Source organism: Rhipicephalus microplus, chromosome 9 (genome assembly GCF_043290135.1).
Source record: "Rhipicephalus microplus isolate Deutch F79 chromosome 9, USDA_Rmic, whole genome shotgun sequence".
NCBI classification, from domain to species: Eukaryota; Metazoa; Arthropoda; class Arachnida; order Ixodida; family Ixodidae; genus Rhipicephalus; species Rhipicephalus microplus.
In genome coordinates this window covers 133,475,035-133,495,239 of record NC_134708.1, presented here as the reverse complement: position 1 = coordinate 133,495,239, position 20,205 = coordinate 133,475,035, and the positions used below count along the sequence as shown (strand labels likewise).

General features: G+C 45.0%; 1 protein-coding gene and 1 pseudogene across 1 annotated transcript in view; one reads left to right on the top strand and one right to left on the bottom strand.

The window, feature by feature from the left end:
* The window catches only part of LOC119163078 (uncharacterized), a 224,752-nt gene that overhangs the window by 38,928 nt on the left and 165,619 nt on the right, over positions 1 to 20,205 (bottom strand). Inside the window, exon 23 of the mRNA XM_037415012.2 lies at positions 12,998 to 13,183. Within this exon, the coding sequence (XP_037270909.2) occupies positions 12,998 to 13,183 (186 nt within the window). The remainder of the gene's footprint in view (positions 1 to 12,997; positions 13,184 to 20,205) is intronic.
* On the top strand, positions 301 to 2,768 carry LOC142772169 (uncharacterized; annotated as a pseudogene).

The window sequence follows — 20,205 nt, the reverse complement described above, 5'->3', positions numbered from 1 at the left end:
CTTTATGCTCTTCCCCTCTGATCATCTGACCTGCTTCACTAGGTGAAACCCTGTTAACACGTACCTGTCGGGGACAGCAGCATAACTACCATCACTACCATCAGCAGATGACAGTGGAACCCGGATTATACGACTTTCAGGGAGCCACAAAAAACAGTCACATAATCTGAATGTCGTATAATCGAGAAACTAAGGATACAGTCAGTGACACTCACCTTTGTGCAAAAAAACGATTACAGACCACCTGGAATAGAGGCTTTTATTAAATCCATGAATGCCTCTAAAGCCACAGGGCCTGATGTCACCTGCATTGCATTCTTTGTGCCCACGCAAAGTATCTAAATATCTGTGCATCATTTTCACTAGGTCCTTAGAAGAATTTTTATTACCCAATGACTGGAAACTTGCCAACGTAGTGTCCGTTCACAAGAATGGACCGCGAAGTAGTGTTTTAAATTATAGGCCAATTTCACTCACAAGTGTAGCATGCAAAATACTTGAACATGTTCTGTCTACCAATAAAGTTAAACCTGGATATAACGAAATTGATAAATTCCTGGAAAACTTTGTAACAAAGAGGATTTCGTTATATGCAGGTTCGATACAAAAATTGTGAAAATGCCCAAATTAAACAAAAGGGGGACTGAAGGCAGGGTTAACACAAAACACTCATTTTACAGTAAAAAACTGCGTTATTATTGCTGTGGTGTCATGCTAAGCCTGTGTGACGTCACGCTGATAGCGCCAGTGCTTCATGGCTATATAAGCGCTGTGAACTGAGCACTCAGTGCTCTTTTGTACTCCGTATTCATGTAGTAGTAAACCTTCTTACTGTTCTACGTTCACGGCCACTCTGGCTCTGCTCGTCCCTCGAGGCTACAACAGACTGGCGACGAGGGTGGGACTCAAATTCCACTGGGCTACAAGACACCATTAGCGGCGGTTCCGAAGCGCTGGGAAGATACAGGCAGGATGGCGACGTTGGGAAGGTTCGATCAGTTCATCGAGGACGGTGACGAAGATATTCAGTCCTACGTGGAGCGGTTCGACCACTTCCTGAAGGCCTGCCAGGTGAGCGACGACCTGAAGGTGTCAGTGTTCATAACGGCAATAGGAAAGAAGGCCTACAAAACTCTGAATTGTTGCTGGAGCCAGCAAAGCCAGAAAACAAGACGTACGCACAGTTAGTACAGACACTGAAAGAGCAGTACGTTCCCAAAACTTCCGTGATTGCCAAGCGTTTCAAATTCAATTGTTGTTTTCAACAAAATGGGCAAGCGGTGACAGCCTTCGCTGTAGAGCTGAAGCGGTTGGCGACATCGTGTGATTTCGGAACGTTTCTGAACAACGTGCTGCACGACAGGTTTGTGGCAGGACTTTGTGACAAAGAAACACAAGCAGAGCTGTTAAAGACAAGCAAGTTGGCTTTTAAGGAGGCCTGCGATATCGCTAGGAGTATCGAATTGGCCCGGAAAAAAAGCCAAGATCTTCAGCCCAAGTCGGCGCAAGGAATGATCAGCACCCTTAACCCCAAAACAGATAGCGGGAAATGCCCACCACGCTGGAGAGAAGAAACTTCGGGGATGCCTGCTGGCACCAGGTGGGCGGAATCACTGCACTGTTTCCGATGCGTCTCAGAGCATGAAGCATATATCTGTAAATTTTGCAAGTACCGTTGTCGGGTGTGTAAACGGGTTTGACACTTAGCGAAGATGTGTAGCGACAGAGGTAGATACGCTGCAAACGTGATAGACGAGGAAAGTGACACGGGTGAACATGTGCTGTACAATATCTATTCCTGTGAGGGGCATCAGACTCTACGAAATTTGCCTGAAGCTAGATCAGAAAAGTGTGCACATGCAGATTGACACAGGGGCGTCTGTATCAATTGTACCAGAGTCACTGTGCAAGAAATACTGGCCCAACCTACCCTTAGAGCCATGCAGTCTTAAGCTAAAAACCTACGGTGGCACTCCGCTGACGGTAAAAGGGAAGCTAAATGTTTCCGTAGAGCACAATGGTCAGCACAAGCAACTTCCGCTAATTGTCGTGAAAACAAACGAGAGTACTAACACTATGCGAGACTGGCTGTCAGCACTGAAGTTAGACTGGGCTAGTGTGCATGGGGTTTGCTTGGACAAAGTGGCATTGCTGCTTGAAAAATATGCTAAGATTTTTTAGCCTACCTTGGGTCTAATTAAGAACAGGGCCATTAAGTTAGTGCTTAAAGATAACAATAGCACACTTGTTTTTTGTAAAGCGCGGTCGATACCATTTTCAGTTAAAGAAGTAGTGTCTTCGGAACTGCAGAACCTCGTGAAAACCGGAGTGCTAGTACCTGTTCAGCAGAGTGAATGGGCGACGCCACTAGTAGTGGTGCCGAAACCAAACAACCAGGTCAGGGTGTGTGGGGATTTCAAGGTGACACTAAACCCATGCCTAAGAACAGATCATTACCCCCTTCCCATGATTGAGGATCTGTTTGTAAAGCTGGCTGGTTGCAAATATTTCACGGTGTTGGATTTGTCCACTACATACCAGCAGCTAGAATTGCATCCCCAAGCACAGTCACTAGTCGTGATCAACACGCATTTGGGGTTATTCAAGTATACGCGCATACCCTATGGCATAACGAGTGCACCTTCGATTTTCCAGGCAATTATGGATGACAAATGAAAGGACTTGATTGGGTAGCGTGCTATCTAGACGCCGTGCTGATAGCAGGAGCTACCTTTGAAGAATGTTTCCATAAAGTGAAAATTGTGCTGTCCCGGTTTCTAGAAAGAGGCATTCGACTGAAAAAAGAGAAATGTAAGTTCTTTCAAACTTCCGTCCAGTATTATGGGCACGTTCTCGACGAAAAGGGCATACGCTCGTCAATGGAAAAAGTAAAAGCTATAACGGAGGCCCCTGCACCTGCAAATGAGGCACAGTTAAGAGCTTACTTAGGGTTGATAAATTATTATGCTAAGTTTGTTCCCCACGTGGCCACGAGACTCAGACCACTGTATGACGTGTTGAACCAAGAAAAAGGTTTCAAATGTTCTCGTGAGGCAGAGCAAGTGTTCCAGCAAAGTAAAACGTGGTTGACGGAAGGAAACGTTTTGACATACTACGACCCAACGAAAGAGATAGGGCTGGTGTGTGACGCATCCATGTATGGTGTGGGCGCCATTCTGTTTCATAAGATCGATAAGGTGCAAAAACCTATTGCTTATGCGCCTAGGGCACTGAGCAAAGCAGAGAAAGGTTATGCTCACATTGAGAAAGAGGCTCTCGCCGTGGTCTTTGGGCTGAAGAAGTTCCACAAATACCTATTTGGGCAAAGTTTTGTCATTCATTCGGACCACCAGCCATTAGCCAGCCTTCTGGGGCATGGCAGACCAGTTCCAGTAATGTCTGCAGCGCGCATGCAACGATGGACTTTGCTACTGGTGGCATACAATTACAGATGGGAGTACCGAAAATCCAGTAACATGGGAAACGCTGACGCGCTTTCGCAATCGCTGTTGGCGAATGAGCAAGACGTCTCAGATTACATACAATTTTTCTCTGTTGTCAATGAACTTCCACTGTCTGCTGACATAATCAGCAAGAAAACGAGTACTGATACAGTGCTATCGAAAGTGTTGTGGTACACGAAAAACAGCTGGCCTGCGCATGTCACTGATAGTGAATTCGAACCGTACTTTGTTCGCCGGTATGAACTACCGGTGGATCAGCAGTGCTTTACGTGAGGAAATCGGGTAATTGTTCCACACTGTTTGCGTAAACAAGTATTGGCACTTTGTCATGAAGGTCACCTCGGAGTTACGCGTATGAAAATGCTCGCGCGCAGCTATGTCTGGTGGCCTCAGTTAACCCAAGATATTGAAAATGTTGTTAAAAGTAGCTGTACTTGTCAGTTGACGCAGAACGCTTCACGTAAGGCCACACTACAAACTTGGGGTTGGCCGAGCCGCAGATGGCAACGACTCCACCTGGATTTCGCATTCGCAGACAAGTGGCTACTCCTGCTGGTGGATGCACACTCGAAGTGGGTGGAGGTGTTTGTGATGAATTCAACAACGACCGAGAAGACCGTCGAGAGGCTGCGTGGGGTGTTCGCATCGTACGGCCTTCCAGAGGAGGTTGTTACGAACAATGGGCCTCAGTTCACGGCAAAAAGTTTCACAGAGTTCCTGCTTAAGAACGGAGTGCGGCACACCAGAACACCTCCATACCACCCGGCGTCCAATGGAAGCGCCGAGATGTGTCCAGACGGTGAAACGGGATCTTACGCGACAGCTTCTCGACGAAAGGTCATCGGGCCAGAGTAAGACCCTACAGCACCGCATAGATCTCTTTTTGTTCAGATACCGGAACACACCAACCACAACCACGGGGCAGACACCAGCAGAACTGTTTTTGTCGTGGTCGCCCCTCACTCGCCTGACTATGCTACAGCCAGACCTAGAGGGACGGATGGAAGAACGGTTCTCCAAAGTAAAGGCCCAAGTTGACGAAAGAAGAGGGTCGGAAAGAGCTTACAAAGAGGGGGAAAGCGTTCTGGTTCAAGGCCTTCGTCCAGGTGATCCCAAGTGGCTGATAGGTGTCATAGAAAGAAGGTGCAGTGCCGTTACGTACCTTGTGCGCGTAGGATCTGAAAACAGATTCATGCATGTAGACGATTTACGTCCGCGCTACTTTAAGAGTGGCGAAGAAGGCCCCAGTGAGCGTCCCTCTTTCGTGCCCAGCTCAATTCCAGACCCTGGGTCCGAAGCCCCTCCTACGAGCCCCCGTCCCCTTTCGGTTCATGCATCTCCCAGGCCTGCTACCGCACCGCCGGAGCAACCCGGAGACTCAGCTCCCTCGGAACAACCAAATGCATGTCCACATCAAGGCTCTGCCCCGGCAACGTCCTCTCTACGAATACCTGTCTCCTCTAGGTGCTCAGACTCTTCGACGCAGTGCTCGTGCAAGAAAACCTCCCGATTGGTATAGGCCATAAACATTGTGAGAAGGAGTGTGGTGTCATGCGAAGCCTGTGCGACGTCACGCTGATAGCGCCCGTGCTTCATGGCTATATAAGCGCTGTGAACCGGGCGCCCAGTGCTCTTTTGTACTCCGTATTTATGTAGTAATAAACCGTCTTACTTTTCTACGTTCACGGCCAATCTGGCTCTGCTCGTCCCTCGAGGCTACAACTATTGCAATAGCAATTATATGGACACTCTCGGGTTTTTGCTGTCGTCGGCATGTTTCGTAACAAGTCCGAATTGATAACACGCCCTCGTGCATCGTAACTTTCACCATCGAGTAAAAGCGCGCGAGCGCTGCTGAAGCAGAGATTAAATGAGTCGGCCCATCCCTATTTCCTTGAAATTGCATAACATCTCTCGCATGTTAGAACTGCTGTGGAATGCTTAAACAGAAAGTAAAATACCTGTCTTAAATGAGAATGAAACATTGTTGGGGGGGGGATCGCTCGAGTAGCAATAATGAACTTGAATTTTAAGGGCGGTCGCGATCGCTGGTGCGCTTGCTAACTCGGCGAGTATGAGTGCAGTTTGAACGCGAAGAGACTATGTGAAAAAAGCGAAGTGATCTTTGTGCACCCGGCAAACGCAATGCATCTACACCCCCCCCCCCCCCCCCCCCACATTCGCGAGGCAAAGTATGCGTGGGAGATAAATGCGTGTGGGCGCATAATTCCGAGCTGCGTGCGGCTTTTTTTTTTAGTTTTCACATATATATATATATATATATATATATATACAGGTACGTGTACATATACGGTGAATGAATGTGGTGGTGACAAAAAAAGAAAAAGTACAGCCGAGACTGTCCATATGCATAATTGCTACCCCCTAAAAAAAAAAGCAAAGCTGAACGTCGTCGGGAGACACAACATGCGCGTGCTGTGAAACTATGCAATCGTGCACGGCGTCGAAAATGAAGAGCGACTGACACAGAGACAGACAAGGATATCGCAAAAAACTATTAGGTAAAGCGCTCTCCACATGCAGTGCAGCCCCACATATGTAGATGTTTTTTGTTTGTTTGTTTGTGGGTGGAAAGGGGGACCACTCGCGCATGCGACCGCGGCGGCGCGAGCGGGGGCAATGCCTGCTCGTGGGGTGCAGGCCTGCCTCACGCAGACGGAAACCGCGTGCCTGCCTTCGGCGGGGCAGCCGCGGAAGATGCATGCTCGTAGCGAAATGCCAAAAAGCGAAATAGGTAGATTGTCCGTGCGAAAAATTCATTACATCAAGGTTGTCTCCGCAGTTACTTTGTTACATAGAGGTCGCAAATACATGTGCTTTTATGGAGCAACGGCGGGGAATAGAAAAACTTCTTTGTATCAAGGAATTTGTTATATTAAGGTTCGTTATAAGCATGTTTAACTGTATTATGACTCATATGAACACGCATCCTTTACTTAATCCTCAGCAGCATGGCTTTTGTAGTCGTTTTTCCTGTACAACACAGTTACTTGAAATGACACACAAGTTATCCTCTGCTTTAGATAAGGGTTTCTCTGTTGACCGCTTGTTCCTAGACTTAAAAAAGCATTTGACGTCGTACCCTACTCTTTATTGATTGAAAAACTAAAAATGTATAATGTGAACGATACTGTTGTGAACTGGATAAGCGAGTATTCAAATTTAAGGAGGCAAAAGGTTGTTATCAATGGTAAGTCATCCCGGGAAGTTGACGTGTCCTCTGGAGTGCCTCAAGGGTCAGTCTTGGGTTCGCTATTGTTCCTCATCTACATAAATGACATTTGTTCCGGTACTTCATCACATATCAAATTATTTGCCAACAACTGTGTTTTGTACAGACTTACACATCACTCCCATGATTGCACTACTCTTCAAAACAATCTTGACAAAGTTCCCAGTTTTGGATGCTGTGGAAAGTGGCGTATGTTCAATAATGCAAAAAAAAAAAGAGTGCATATGTGTTTCACTAGGAAAAAGGCTCAACATGACTCATTTTACACTGTAAATTCAACCAGGCTGCTAACAGTTTGTGAACACAAGCATCTCGGTGTATATTTTACACCTGACCTTTCCTGGAGCCGTCACATCAATCACGTCACAAGTAAAGCAGGACATGTGTTAGGTTTTCTGCACAGAAACGCAAGTAAGTTACCACTTGAGGCCTATATATAGTTACCACTTGAGGCAACTATATATGACTGACATTCGATCTGTCTTCGATTACGCTTGTGCTGTAGAAGGCATGTGATGTGTCCAATTTAAAAAAAATTCAATCCAACACGCATCTTTCTAACATTAAATAGAATCTGAAAATGAAAATGAGACCGTGTAGGCAACAGCCTTTCGTCAGAAGAGTCAGACACAGTGTCATTGCTATCACATAATGGCGATGCAGCACGAGTTTGCATAGAATGCCTTTGTGCAGGACTGAACTGTGGGCGTTATAAGTTGCAGCCTCGTGAAGTGCAACTAGTGATGTCCCGCTGTTATTATGAACGTTGACATCAAGTGAAAGTAATTTTGTACAGTGAGAACAGCTGCGGCACGTCCCTATGTGTGCGCAAGCCTGTGACTCCGAGTATGACTAAAGCAGGTCAGCTGCATGTTGACCAGAAAATGTTCCTAGAGACCGAAAACATGAAAATATCAGCTTTTCAGCCGGTTGAAGCTACTCTGTGTGGACAGAGCTTGACTAGGCAATGACCCCGAATACATACGCATGCAATCAAGGCATGAGTAGAAGCACATGAACTTCTAGGAAAATAAATAAACAAAAATACACCTGTGTAACTTTCCACTTTCGTAATCATCAACCTAGGATAACGCAAGTTCATATTTTGTACTTGGGAATATTTCGTCGATGTTTGATTCAAGTAAATGTGCTTTTTTTCTTTTGGACGGAATCTGAATGTCATCGTAAAATGCGGGGTCAGCGTAAAACTGCATCGTATAACCAAGTTTTTTAATACATTAGTACTTCTAAAGAAATTTTGCCAGGACAAAACCGATTCGCCGTAAAATGTGCGTTGTCAGGAATCTAGGGTATGTGAAATCAAAGTTCCACTGTACGCGCTAAGCTTACTGTGCATTAACCACCAGCTGCAAATTTGCATCTCCTGACATGTGCCATTGCCACCAGCAAAGAAATAAATTCAGTGGCACAGGCAGTGGTGGGAATGCCTTCCAGCATTTTGGAGCAGCCATTGGAGCAGGCAACATCTCCTTTTGGAGCAGCTATCTCTGTGTTTGGAGCACGCATGGGCTTTTCATGACACCCACATAGAAAGAAAAAATTAAGCTTCAATTCAGTTTCGTGTTCTCTCAGCTTACATAATCATTTATACAGAAGCAGCAAGCCGACAAAATAATCACAAAAAAATAACCGAAAGCAGGATCCTATACAAAAGCAGCGACATAAAGAAGTGAAAGGATACTGCACCAATAAGCTAGCTGCAGCATGAAGTTCTAGCAGTGCGCGTGTACTCTCACTCACATAGGTGTGCGCACAGCATACCTGCCAAGTTCAAGAATTCTGAATCCGGGATATTTACGCAATGGGAGGGGAGTCGATGCGTTGAATTACTTTCCCCAATGTTTTCGGCACAAAAAAACAAAAACAAAAAAACATCGCACAAAAACAAGAGACAAGATGGGGGGGGGGGGGGGGTCCAATCGCAGGCACCAACATCGGCACTGCGGTCTTATAATGGCTGGGTGTGGCCGAACACACGAGATAGGTTTCCCACTAAGCTGAGAGTCTCAAAGGAGAGTGCAAGTACTCCCCGAATTTCGTGTTATCGAAAAAACTAGCAAAATCTATTTCTGTCAGAACAACTCGCGTACGTCTTCCCGGGACACATGTGAATGGATGGGACGGCGCAGCTGGCTGCCACGAAAGCGCGGGCCAAAGCTTTTGCCTTGCTTATTCTTTCGACAGAAACTCCAAGACGCTTCTAGCCTTTTTTTTTCACATCTTTACTGCCTTTAATTTATCGCTGTGTTAGCAACGTGCTTTCGGAGCTCATAGACCGCGTTCGCGGTTTTGTGTGCAGCTGTTGCGGCAAACTGTAGTTCCGTTTTCAATCCCCATGTGTTGGCTGTGCACGTGCCTTCAAAACTAAGTCGTTTTATGCTATCTATGACCGCATGTACTGTGATTTTGTCCACAGAGTTTGCGGAAAGCAGTACTGCTTTGACTGGTTGAGCCTTGGACACGGGAACATTTTCGGAATACTGTCAGTAACGTCGTCACCATAAATGATTGTGTCAAGAACGACTGCGGTTTTGTTCACAATGGTTGTGGCAACCACACGCACTGAAGAATACAGTGAGTGTGCTATTCCCACGCATACTTCTGAAGCTTCAAGCGCACTGCTCTCAAACAACCTTTTGTATGGTTTCGGTACTAAAGTTCATATCACACGCCGTGACTAGGAACAGTGTTCGGAACATTCAAGCTTTGGCCCAATGAACACAGTAGAATTTGCCTGAGGAATTTAATGAATTCGCATCTGCCGTGGTTTCGCATCACTGAGATTACTGTATGTTTAGATGAATGCCTCCTAAATTCTTTTAAAATGAAATGTGGTAAGTTCGCAAAAACCCTAGAGTTGACTGACCTGCATTTCTGTCAACGCAGCCAGATCATGCGCAAAAATTTCGATTTCCAGGAGGTTTTCATGACAACTGTACAAACGAAAGAAACGATCTAAATTCGGGAGTCTCCTGGACAATCCGGGAGACGTGGCAGGTATGGCACGGAGAGACAGAGGTGGGAGCGGGAGGGTGGGTGCAAAGTTAGCTTTGTACATTGATGTAATAGAGATGGGCAAGAGGGGGGCACAAATTTCAACCCCATACATTCACATAATTGGGAGGAGGGCGCTGCGACGAACATTAGCCCACCCTCGAAGGAGAACCTCGTGCATGCCTATGTCCCTGCCCCCACACACATTCAAAGCTTGTTACAGTAAAGCTTCGTGAATACGTACATACACAGCGAAAACGTGGCTAACTGCGCACAATAGCGTAGTATGCATTAGTCAACAAATACCAATTCTCTACAAGCGCCATCGCCACTAAAGAAGTAATAAATACTGGGCCACAGCAAATATAGACTAAAGTGCTCACCACGATATTTCTGTTTGCCAATTTTCAGAAATGATTGTCACTCTTGCACAGCCACCCCATAGCACACGGTGGCGACATCAAAGTGCATTCCAAAACTACTGCGGGGTCCGGGATACGCAGCTGACGCAGCGACTCGCATGGCGACGAAACGGACATGAGCGGCTGTCTGGAATAAATGTGTACCGCGATCTGCTACTAAGCGAAAACTTGAAACGCAGTACAGTTGTAAGTAGCCGATCATCTACTAGCTAATTGCGTGCAGCGCTTTGCCTACTTGGCGAGCACACCGTGCCGAGCCGCTTGCGCACGCTCTGCTTCAGACCATGCACAGATGCTTCGAGAAGCCTGCTGTGTTGACGGGACGATGCGAGCTTTCTGCAAGGGATTCTCTAGCGGCCCTGGCAGCAGACGGAGGTGGGTTTGGGATGTCGCCTCATGAAAGCGTGTGCTACGCTTGCTGTCTCGGTGCCCGTGATCCACAACGGTCAACTCTGCAACAACGAGTTGCTTTTATTTCTGAAAAGCGGCGCACACTGAACACGGTCCTGCACAATGATTGAGGCAACAACGGTCTGCGCCTCAGCGCTCACAGGCAGTCGCCAGCTATTAAAAGCGTGCACTAGGCTTAAAGCCGCGCTACGCCACATTTGTAGCCTTTTACTCAGTGACAAATCATACTGGCATGCCTTTCGATAGTTGCCACATTCCCTTCGTTCTCTGCCAATGGTTACCAGAAAAGGCGCCGGCTCAATCGTGGGGAAGTCGGAATAATTGATTGGCCGATTGCATGCTTTTGCAGCAGCGCAACTCTACGTAAATGCAGCAGTGCACTTGTACAAGATTAAACCCATCACGTAGTATCCGCTCCAAAACTACCTTGTGGCGCAACAATGGCACAAGTTAGACAAAAAATATCATTTAGGAGAAATATTGCACAGCAATTTCCAATTGGCGCATGTTTCCCACCACCGCACAGGAAATGCTGCCTACCTAAAATGCCCACCACAAAGCCACTTCTTTCTTTTTGCAAAAGTGCAGAAAATATTCTGTCACAGAATCATCTGATAGACGCGGTGGTGACGTCAAGAAACATTTCGAAACTACTGCGGGGTCATCATCATCATGTATCAACCCTTAAAGGCCCTTGGTGGGGTATTACGTAAGAGGGGAGCGTATGCAAGAGAAAAGGAACTTTCAAACAGTCAGTAATAAAGCAAAACACAAAAAATATAATTTAATGGCAACAGGTGAAATTCCAAACAGTTAAAAAATACACGTGAAAGATAATGCGCTCAAAAAGAAGAAAACGCAAATAAACAACGATCTCGATCCGTTACGCATCAGCACCCAATAAATTTATTAGTACATCTCAAAATTTGATAGGGTCTTGTTCAACCACAACGCGGTCACGTTCAACCACAACACGGTCAGGTAAACTATTCCATTCTGCAATGGCTAATGGCAAGAGGGAGCTGTTAAACAAATTGGTGGAGCCATGAACTGTCTGAAGACTAAGGTAGTTTGACAGGTGGCATGAAGTGTGGTTTGGCAGGAGAAGAACCAGGTCACGTAAGTGTGGAAAGTGTGAAAACCGGCCTTCGTTATTTTCCCTATGATTACCTCAAAGTCATCACCGCTATTGTGCGGAAGCAAGAATAACTGATTGGCTCAACTCCGCACTTATAAACATGATGGAAAAATATTCATGACACATTCTGGCGTGTGCAAGTTCAGCGATGCCGTAAAATTTTTCGGCGTAAAACTTTATCACGGTACACAGTTCCGGGGTACGCAATAACCGGTAGGCATAAAGCGAACACTACAACTTAAGTGGTGCACATTAGTCTTTATGAGAATCAGTCGGGGATTCGTTGTAACTACATTTTAATTGTTAGCAGGTAAAAAGCGGGTACATACTAACGAGGTTTGACTGTACAACAGCCACCACCGCTGCTGCCACTACTACTACTGCTATTCCTTTTCCACAATCGTATGTGTGCATGTGTGTGTTGGGGGGGGGGGGGGGGAAGGGTTTGGACAGAGAGTTGTCTCTATATCTGATGCCAACATACCAACGTGAAGTTTGCGAGCATTTAAGCGAAGCTTCTGTGAGCTACTTATTTCAGTGGCGGAGGCATAGTTCATCAAAAACCCCAGTGCCAGCAAGTGTACAGAAATGTGCACAAACAGGCCGTCGAAAGCATGCTGGTTACACGACCATTTCTAAGTGCCGATTTTCCAATAACTGATACTCTCTTGATTGTGGGCTGGCCATTTCTAATATGGAAATATGATCTTTTATAGAGATCACTTGGCATTCCACATTGACACCTTTCATTGTTTCACACACAACTGTTGTTGCTGCCAGCAGTGACCGAAGGGTTGCTCTACTAAGCATATAGTTGAAGGTCTGAAGGAAGGAAAAGGTCAAGAGAGAGACCATTGGGATATTTGATAGAACAGAAGAATGGCATTTCGGGCACATACACAGTGAGGTTTGCTTGCCTCCATTTTGGCATTCAGGAAAAGGCCCCTACTTTTTTTTTCTTTAAACACTTGTAACCCTTAGCAGTCCGTAGGAAAGGGCACGACAGCTTGAAGTGTTCGCAGAAGTCCACAGTCAGGCTCATCAGTCAGGTCCACAGTCAGGCAGGCTGCCTGATAAGTTCATTTGAGGTTGATTCACGTGCATGTTTTCTCACCATGTTATGCCCCATCAGAGTGAATAAACTTGTTTTGCTTGAGCTTCGAGTTTTTTTTTATTTGGGACCAGATCAAACGGAAGGTGGGAATATGGCTACTGAATCGCAAAGGGTTAACCCTGTTTAGTAAAAGCCCAGTGACTGTATCACCCAAAAAGCACGACGTGGTAGGACACCGACCTGGTCCTTCCGGTTTCCCAGTCCGAGCTGCCCTTCGGTGTTGCGACCCCAGGCATAAATTTCCCCATCCTGGGTAAGTAGAAGTGCATGGTTGGAGCCACAGGCCATGGCCACCAGGGGTCCTCGCACTGCTGACAGGTCCACCTCAGTGGGCAACAGGTGGCGCTGGTGGCCGTGGAGCAGGGCCTGTGCGACAACAGCAAAGCATACTTTGACCACTCCCACACACAGCACACAGATTAAATCAAATTGGAACGAGTGAATTTATTTATTTCTCCTGTTTACAGAAATAAAAAAATTTCACGAGTTTCACACCACGGAAACCTTCAGACAGTGAAGCTGCAAGGGCGCAGGTAGCTAGAGAGGTCACATGATTTAGCATCATTTACGATCATTAGTATCATGTTATTTTATTTATTTCTTTGCTTGTTACCCCCTCTCTGGTCACACCATATGTGTGACAGCTTCTGTTTCTACGAGGACAATAACAACAGTGCAGAGTCGACTAAAGTCGGCTGGTTGGTTTGCCTCTCGGCTCTATTCGGCTTCACCTTACGTGTGAAGCCGAATAGAGCCGAGAGGCAAACCAACCCTTGAGTCGGAATCTCACAGTTAAGCCCAAGGAACTGACACCAACAAAAGTCATGAGCCTTTAGTACGTTCAGAGGTTCAAGAAGATACATGAAAGTCATGTTGTTGATTGCTCAGCAATTACAGAGTGGTGCTACTGGCGTCTAATGCAACCAGATATGCAGGCACTGCACAGAACATTAAAGGTACAGTACTCGCGAATTCAACTTTGACATCAAGTTTTTTAGTAGAACAACTGGTATCAGCAGTCGCTCAAGACAACCATGTCACGTTGTGACAAATCTGGTCTCTAAAGGTAATCTTGGTTCTGATCTACGCATTTGAATCGACATTATGCTGATATGACCTGACCTGGAGATGGTAAAAGCGAGCTACTTAGCCCTAAATTGTTCCATTTGAATCCACAACTACTGTACACTCAAATATAGATCAAACGACCACACAAAATACAATGAAAAAAATCTGTAAAAATAGGTTGTATGCACGAGCTGAAGGAAATGAGTTCTAGCCTTGACGCAGACAAAACTTGTTGGAACATCGGTGCGAGCACACAACCCCTGTTCACAGATTTTTTTTTTTTTTTTTATCGCAAGCTTCCATTTCCCTCTTCCTGTCATTTTCTGGATCTACAAAATACAAGCATTAGCTGTAACGTTATACAGTCGAACACGTTTATAACAAACTCAAAAATGCTGCGTTAAGTAGTTATTATATTAGTAGTTCGTTCGTGGTGCATGGACTTGCCCTTGAAAAAGTCTACGTAGAGACGTCTTTTTGTGTGTTGCATGTTAACCTTTTAATGCCTGAATTATTAGGCTGCTGAACAAAATAAAACTTGCTTTCATCTTCCAGCTTTAAATAGTAACCTTTAAATGATGCTGCAGTGAAATTATCCTCCTTAGTCCCACGGTCCCCACTTAGGTATTGTTGATTTAAGAAAAGGCTGCAGATCGCCACAATTTGATATCCGCGTGTCCAAATTTGTCTTGCCCCAATAAGCACGAGTTGGTTTCGCTAAGCCCAACAAAGTGGCACCATGTGTTCAGTCATGCTATGACAACGAGTGAACGAAAATGTTGATTGATTGATTGATTGATTGATTGATTGATATGTGGGGTTTAACGGCCCAAAACCACTATATGATTATAAGAGACAGCGTAGTGGAGGGCTCCGGAAATTTAGACCACCTGGGGTTCTTTAACGTGCACCCAAATCTGAGCACACGGGCCTACAACATTTCCGCCTCCATCGGAAATGCAGCCGCCGCAGCCGGGAGTTGAACCCGGAGTGAACGAAAATGTCTGAGTACTGCACGAGCGCTCGACAGCGGCCTCGTGATAAGTGAAAGCTTCATTTTTTTTTTAGCTGTAGCATGAACGACACCTATAATACATTCTTTCAGCTGTGGATGCCCTGAAGATCGTATTGAAAGTCATTTCAGTCTGGTACTTTTCTTGCAAGCAATCATAGAGATTTCAAAAGTTTCAGGAGTACTCAAACGGGTACCATCACATTTTGAGACAACTGTTCAATTTTCCGTGCTCATAATTCTTCTGCATTTGCTTTTGAAAAGCCAAATAATACAGTTTCGCAAAAGCTTTTTTCATTAGTGCATTCTTGGAAATAAGGAGGTTATTTAAAATGCAACTTTAATGTATACTTTTACGTATTCCACAAATTCTGCATATTCCACAGAAGCGAGAACCTTGCAACAAGAACACCCTTTACAATTACTTGACATGACGTGAGCCACCTCTTGGTTTCATACACACCAAATAAACAAAATTACTGTCCAGTTGAACACAGCTATATCAAACCCACATATATAGAATTTTCGGGTATATCGAACTCGTAAGTTATCCTCTTGAAATTCCTTTGTAGAAGTATAGAAATTCGCACGTTTATATTGAACGGTATTTTTACCCGCCTTTGGATATATCGAAAGCCGCGCGAGCTGGAAGGTGGGCTTAGGCACTCGTTGCACCCTGCGACTTTCGCGGCTTTGCACGCGAGTTGGAAGGTGCATTTTGGCACTCGCAGCGCCCAGCGACCTCTGCGCGGCACCACGCCTCCACCAATTATGCTGGCGGGTGATTTTAACATGCCCAATGTCGAATGGTGCAATTTTCGTCCAGTTGAAAATAGTCGGTCAACACTTCATTCTGCCTTTTTCGAGCTTACCAGAGTTTATGACCTTTTCCAGTTTGTTCAGTTTCCAACACGACTGGGTTCGGCAAGTGATAGTGTCCTGGACCTTCTTTTTATGAATCGTAACAATTTAATGGAGTCGGTTGTTCTAATTCCAGGCATAAGTGACCCCGATGTCGTTGCGGCTACCATTGAGTGGAAAAAGATAGAAATCAGTAGACCTCGTTCACGAAAAGTTTTTGCATATGATAGAGGCAGGTTTGCATATGATAGAGGCCATCAATTTTGAACTGGATACATACCTTCCGATGTTTATCCAATGCTGTCAGTCCAATGACATTGAAATATTGTGGGGGTTGTTTAAAGAAAAACTGTTGTCTCTGGTAAACATTTATGTCCCATCGAAAATTGTAACTGCCAATCGTCGTGGTGATAAACCTTGGATTACTAAGGATATACGTGCGTCAATTAAGCGTAAGGCTCGAGTGTACAGAAATTATTGTCGCACGCGCAGTGCTGATTTATTTAGTAAGGTTAAAGCATTAGGCTCTAGCCTGAAGACACAGATAAAGCTGGCGAAGCGCGAATATTTATCGTCCCTTAATAGCAAAATCAAAACAAATCCAAAGGAACTCTGGCGTCACGTTAAAAGTAACAAAAAAGACATCAGTGGAATTCCCTTTATCATACACAATGACGAACTACTTAGAGATGATATGAGTAGAGCAGAATGCTTCAATGCGTATTTTCAATCCGTTTTTTCTCCGCCAAGCCCGATATCTCCCGTTACGACACTCAGATCGTTATCAACTATGAATGATATCATAATAACTGAATCAGGTACAAGAAAACATTTGAATAGGCTGAATCCCCAGTCTGCGCATGGTCCTGACGGTATTTCAAACCACATACTAAAACGATGTGCTGATCATATAGCTCCATTTCTAGCTGCTTTGTATGAAGTATCGATAAGGTGTGGAAAATTGCCACGAGAGTGGAAGTTAGCCAATATCACACCTTTGCACAAATCCGGCGTCCGTTATAAGGTATCTAACTATAGACCGGTATCGCTAACCCCCGTTTGTTGCAAGACACTGGAACACATAATCTATTCTTGCCTTATAAAGCACCTTCAAGATAATAATTTTTTCACTCCGTCTCAACATGAATTTCGTGCAGGCCTTTCGTGTGTTACACAGCTAACCGAATTCGTACATGACATCGCTTCATCATTCGACCAGGGCATTCAATTGGAGGCTGTTTTTTTGGACTTCAAAAAAGCTTTTGATGTCGTCCCCCACAGTCTTTTGCTTCATAAGTTGTCGTTTCTTGGTATTCCTAAAACCCTCATAGACTGGATTAAGGATTATCTCAGCGGCCGCAAGCAATGTGTTGTGATAAATGGTGTGTCTTCATCAACAGCTGATGTACTGTCCGGGGTGCCACAGGGGTCGGTCCTGGGGCCGCTTCTGTTTTTGATTTTTATCAATGATTTTCCCCTAGGTTTGAAATCAACAGTGAGGCTTTATGCTGATGATTGTGTTTTGTATTGCCCAGTCAAGTGTTTTGATGACACCACAGTACTTCAGTCTGACCTTGATAAGATTGTGTCTTGGTGTGCTCAGTGGAAAATGAGTTTGAACCTAACTAAATGTTTTCATGTGTAATTTAATAACAAAAAAAAAGGTAGTATCCAGGTCTTATTACTTAAATTCCTGCGCAGTACAAAAGGTAGATCAAGTTAAGTATCTCGGCGTAACATTCACGGCAACACTAGATTGGACCAGTCACGTAGATCTAATCACAGCCAAGGCTTCAAGCTTAATTCATTTTTTCAAAGAAGTTTCAGCGACGCGCCGCAAACACTCAAGGAAACCCTGTATATTACAAATGTGCGCCCAATTTTAGAGTATGCTTGTGTTTCTTGGGACCCTTTCACGAATGTACTAAAAAAAAAATTGGAGAGGGTGCAAAAAAGGGCTGCTAGGTTTGTTACGGGAAACTACGATTTTAGAATAAGGTCTTCTGGAATTTTTCAGGCCTTGGGATGGGAACCCCTTTGTGGACGACGGAAAGTTCAAAGACTTAAATTTCTCTATATTATATATCACGGTAAGACTGGGCTAAATAAAGAGCGGTATTTAAAGACGCCTAGTTATATGTCCGAAAGGAAAGATCACTTATATAAAATTAGAGAATATACCTGTCGATTGAATGTCCTTAAATACTCTTTCTTTCCAAATTCTATTAGTGACTGGAATGCACTAAAAATACCAATATTCTCCGATTCTAATTTCCTAAGAGCCATTGAAACAGCATTTTGAGCTGCTGAAATAACCCATATATATAACATTGGCTCATATATTTAACGTTGTATTCTATTTTCTATTGTAACCCCCCTACAACAATGCCCAATGGGCAATGTAGGTATTTGTAATAAATAAATAAATAATAAATAAAACCTGAAACGCTCGAAGAAAGGTAAAGGCGAGGAGCTCAGACTGCACAGTCTCGAACTTGCGAAACAGCTTTTTTTTTCCTTTTTTCATTTCTCTTTCTCTCCCTTATGCTTTCTCCGCATACCCGTCGACTTGGAGAGTATAATGAAGGAGCCGACGCCCTCCTCCTTTCGCCTTTTCTTTTATTTTTTTGCTGTTCTTTTGAGAGTTTTGATGAGCCCACCGCAGCTCGCGCCTTCTTCTGTTGCTTGTGCAGGTGGCCCTCGCCTCGCGAGCGCAATTGTTGCTTCCATTGTCGCATCACCTAACCTACGTACCACCGCATGTGCACCATTCCTTTTTTGTATCCGTGGTCTGCAAAGCCGCTGCGGACTCCTTGAATTGTAAACTCCTTGTCTAGCTATGGCCAGTCTCCAAAAGTGCAAGACCCTTGACTTAGCAATGAAGTTGAAGCCTATTCAGCTTGTTTAGGCAGGCGCAAACAAATTTGCGATAACACGAAGTACTCTGAGTACCTTGTGGAAGAACAAAGCAGATATCAACGCAAAGGCGGCGGAGTAGTGAACATCAGGAGCCTGTCATGTGCGCGGGAATGTAGAAAAGGCGCTCTGGGCCTGGTTTTCAGAAGAGCGCGCGAAGAACATTCCAGTGGACAGCCCGATGCTGATGGCCAAGGCCAAATAATTTGCTGCTGCACTCAGTGAAGACGACTTCACCGACAACACCGGGTGGTTTCACTGATTTAAGCAGCGCTACAACATCGTTGGCAAAACCATTTCTGGCAAAAGCGAAGCTGTCAGCAGTCAGGACATCCAGCAGTGGATGACGAAGTGGTCAAAAATTCCGTGAAGTTTTCTGCCGCAGAGGTTTTCAACGCCTAGCGAGACGTGAAGACGGACACAATGATCAACTACTTCCTCAAGGCAGGCTTCGAGACGGCGGAACTTGCGAAGACCGGTGAAGACGACGACTACGAGCGCATAGACTACGCGTTTCATGAGTTGTCGTCCCTCTTCCTGGCAGCAGTTGCACACGAAGTGTCTGCAGATGATTTTGTGTAAGCAGACTGCAATGTCCAGGCTTATGCGAGCCTCGCTGACGAGGACATAGTAGCTGCGATCACAGGGACCCAGGATGCCCCGGCCAACAGCTCATGTGATGAGGAGGATTGTTTGGATGAGGCGCTGGTTACATGCGCGTATTCTGCCGTTGAAGTGGTGGCAGCGTTCGGTGTAATTAGCTGTTGTATCTGCCACATGGAGTGAACCGGGCTGTCGCACCTGGACAGCCTTGATAAGATCGAGACTGGCGTCTTCAACTTAATTTCAAAAACGAAAAAGCAGACCAAGATAGGGATTTTTTTCATGCAGTAAATCATTCTGTTGTGGTGTGAGTGCAGAATTAGTTGTCATTCTTGAATGCACCTATTGTAGGTGATGATCCGTTACAGGTAAGCTCTCGAGGGGGAGGGGGGGGGGCAGATCTTTTTATGTCGAATTTTTCATATATCGAACTAATTCGCGATCCCGTTCGAGTTCGATATATTCGAGTTCGACTGTGCCGTATTTACTCACATAATCCTTGCACTTTTTTTGGCGGAAAACCAATGCAAAGTTGGGGGGTGCGAGAATTACTTGGGGAAAAATTTCCACGAAAAGGTACAGAGTGAAAAAGAAAACGAAGTGGCTGCAAATCGGGATTCTCACACCAGCAACTACCAGCAAGGTTTGAAAAATACTAATTAAAACTTACCTCAACAATAAAAGCACAGGTTCAACACAAGGCAAGACATTTTAAGCACAAAAGTGCAATCAAATAGTCGAGAATAAATATACCATACGCAAAGCTTGTGGGCGTTGCGGGCATGGCAGTAGCGTTCGTTGCTCAATAGGAGCCCTCAAAAAGTAAGCGTAGGACGTCAGTATTGGGCTGATAATTATTTAACAGAATCGTCCATAGTTTCCTTCTGAAGAAATAAAGTTTACCATCAATCCCGGTTTTAGGCACACG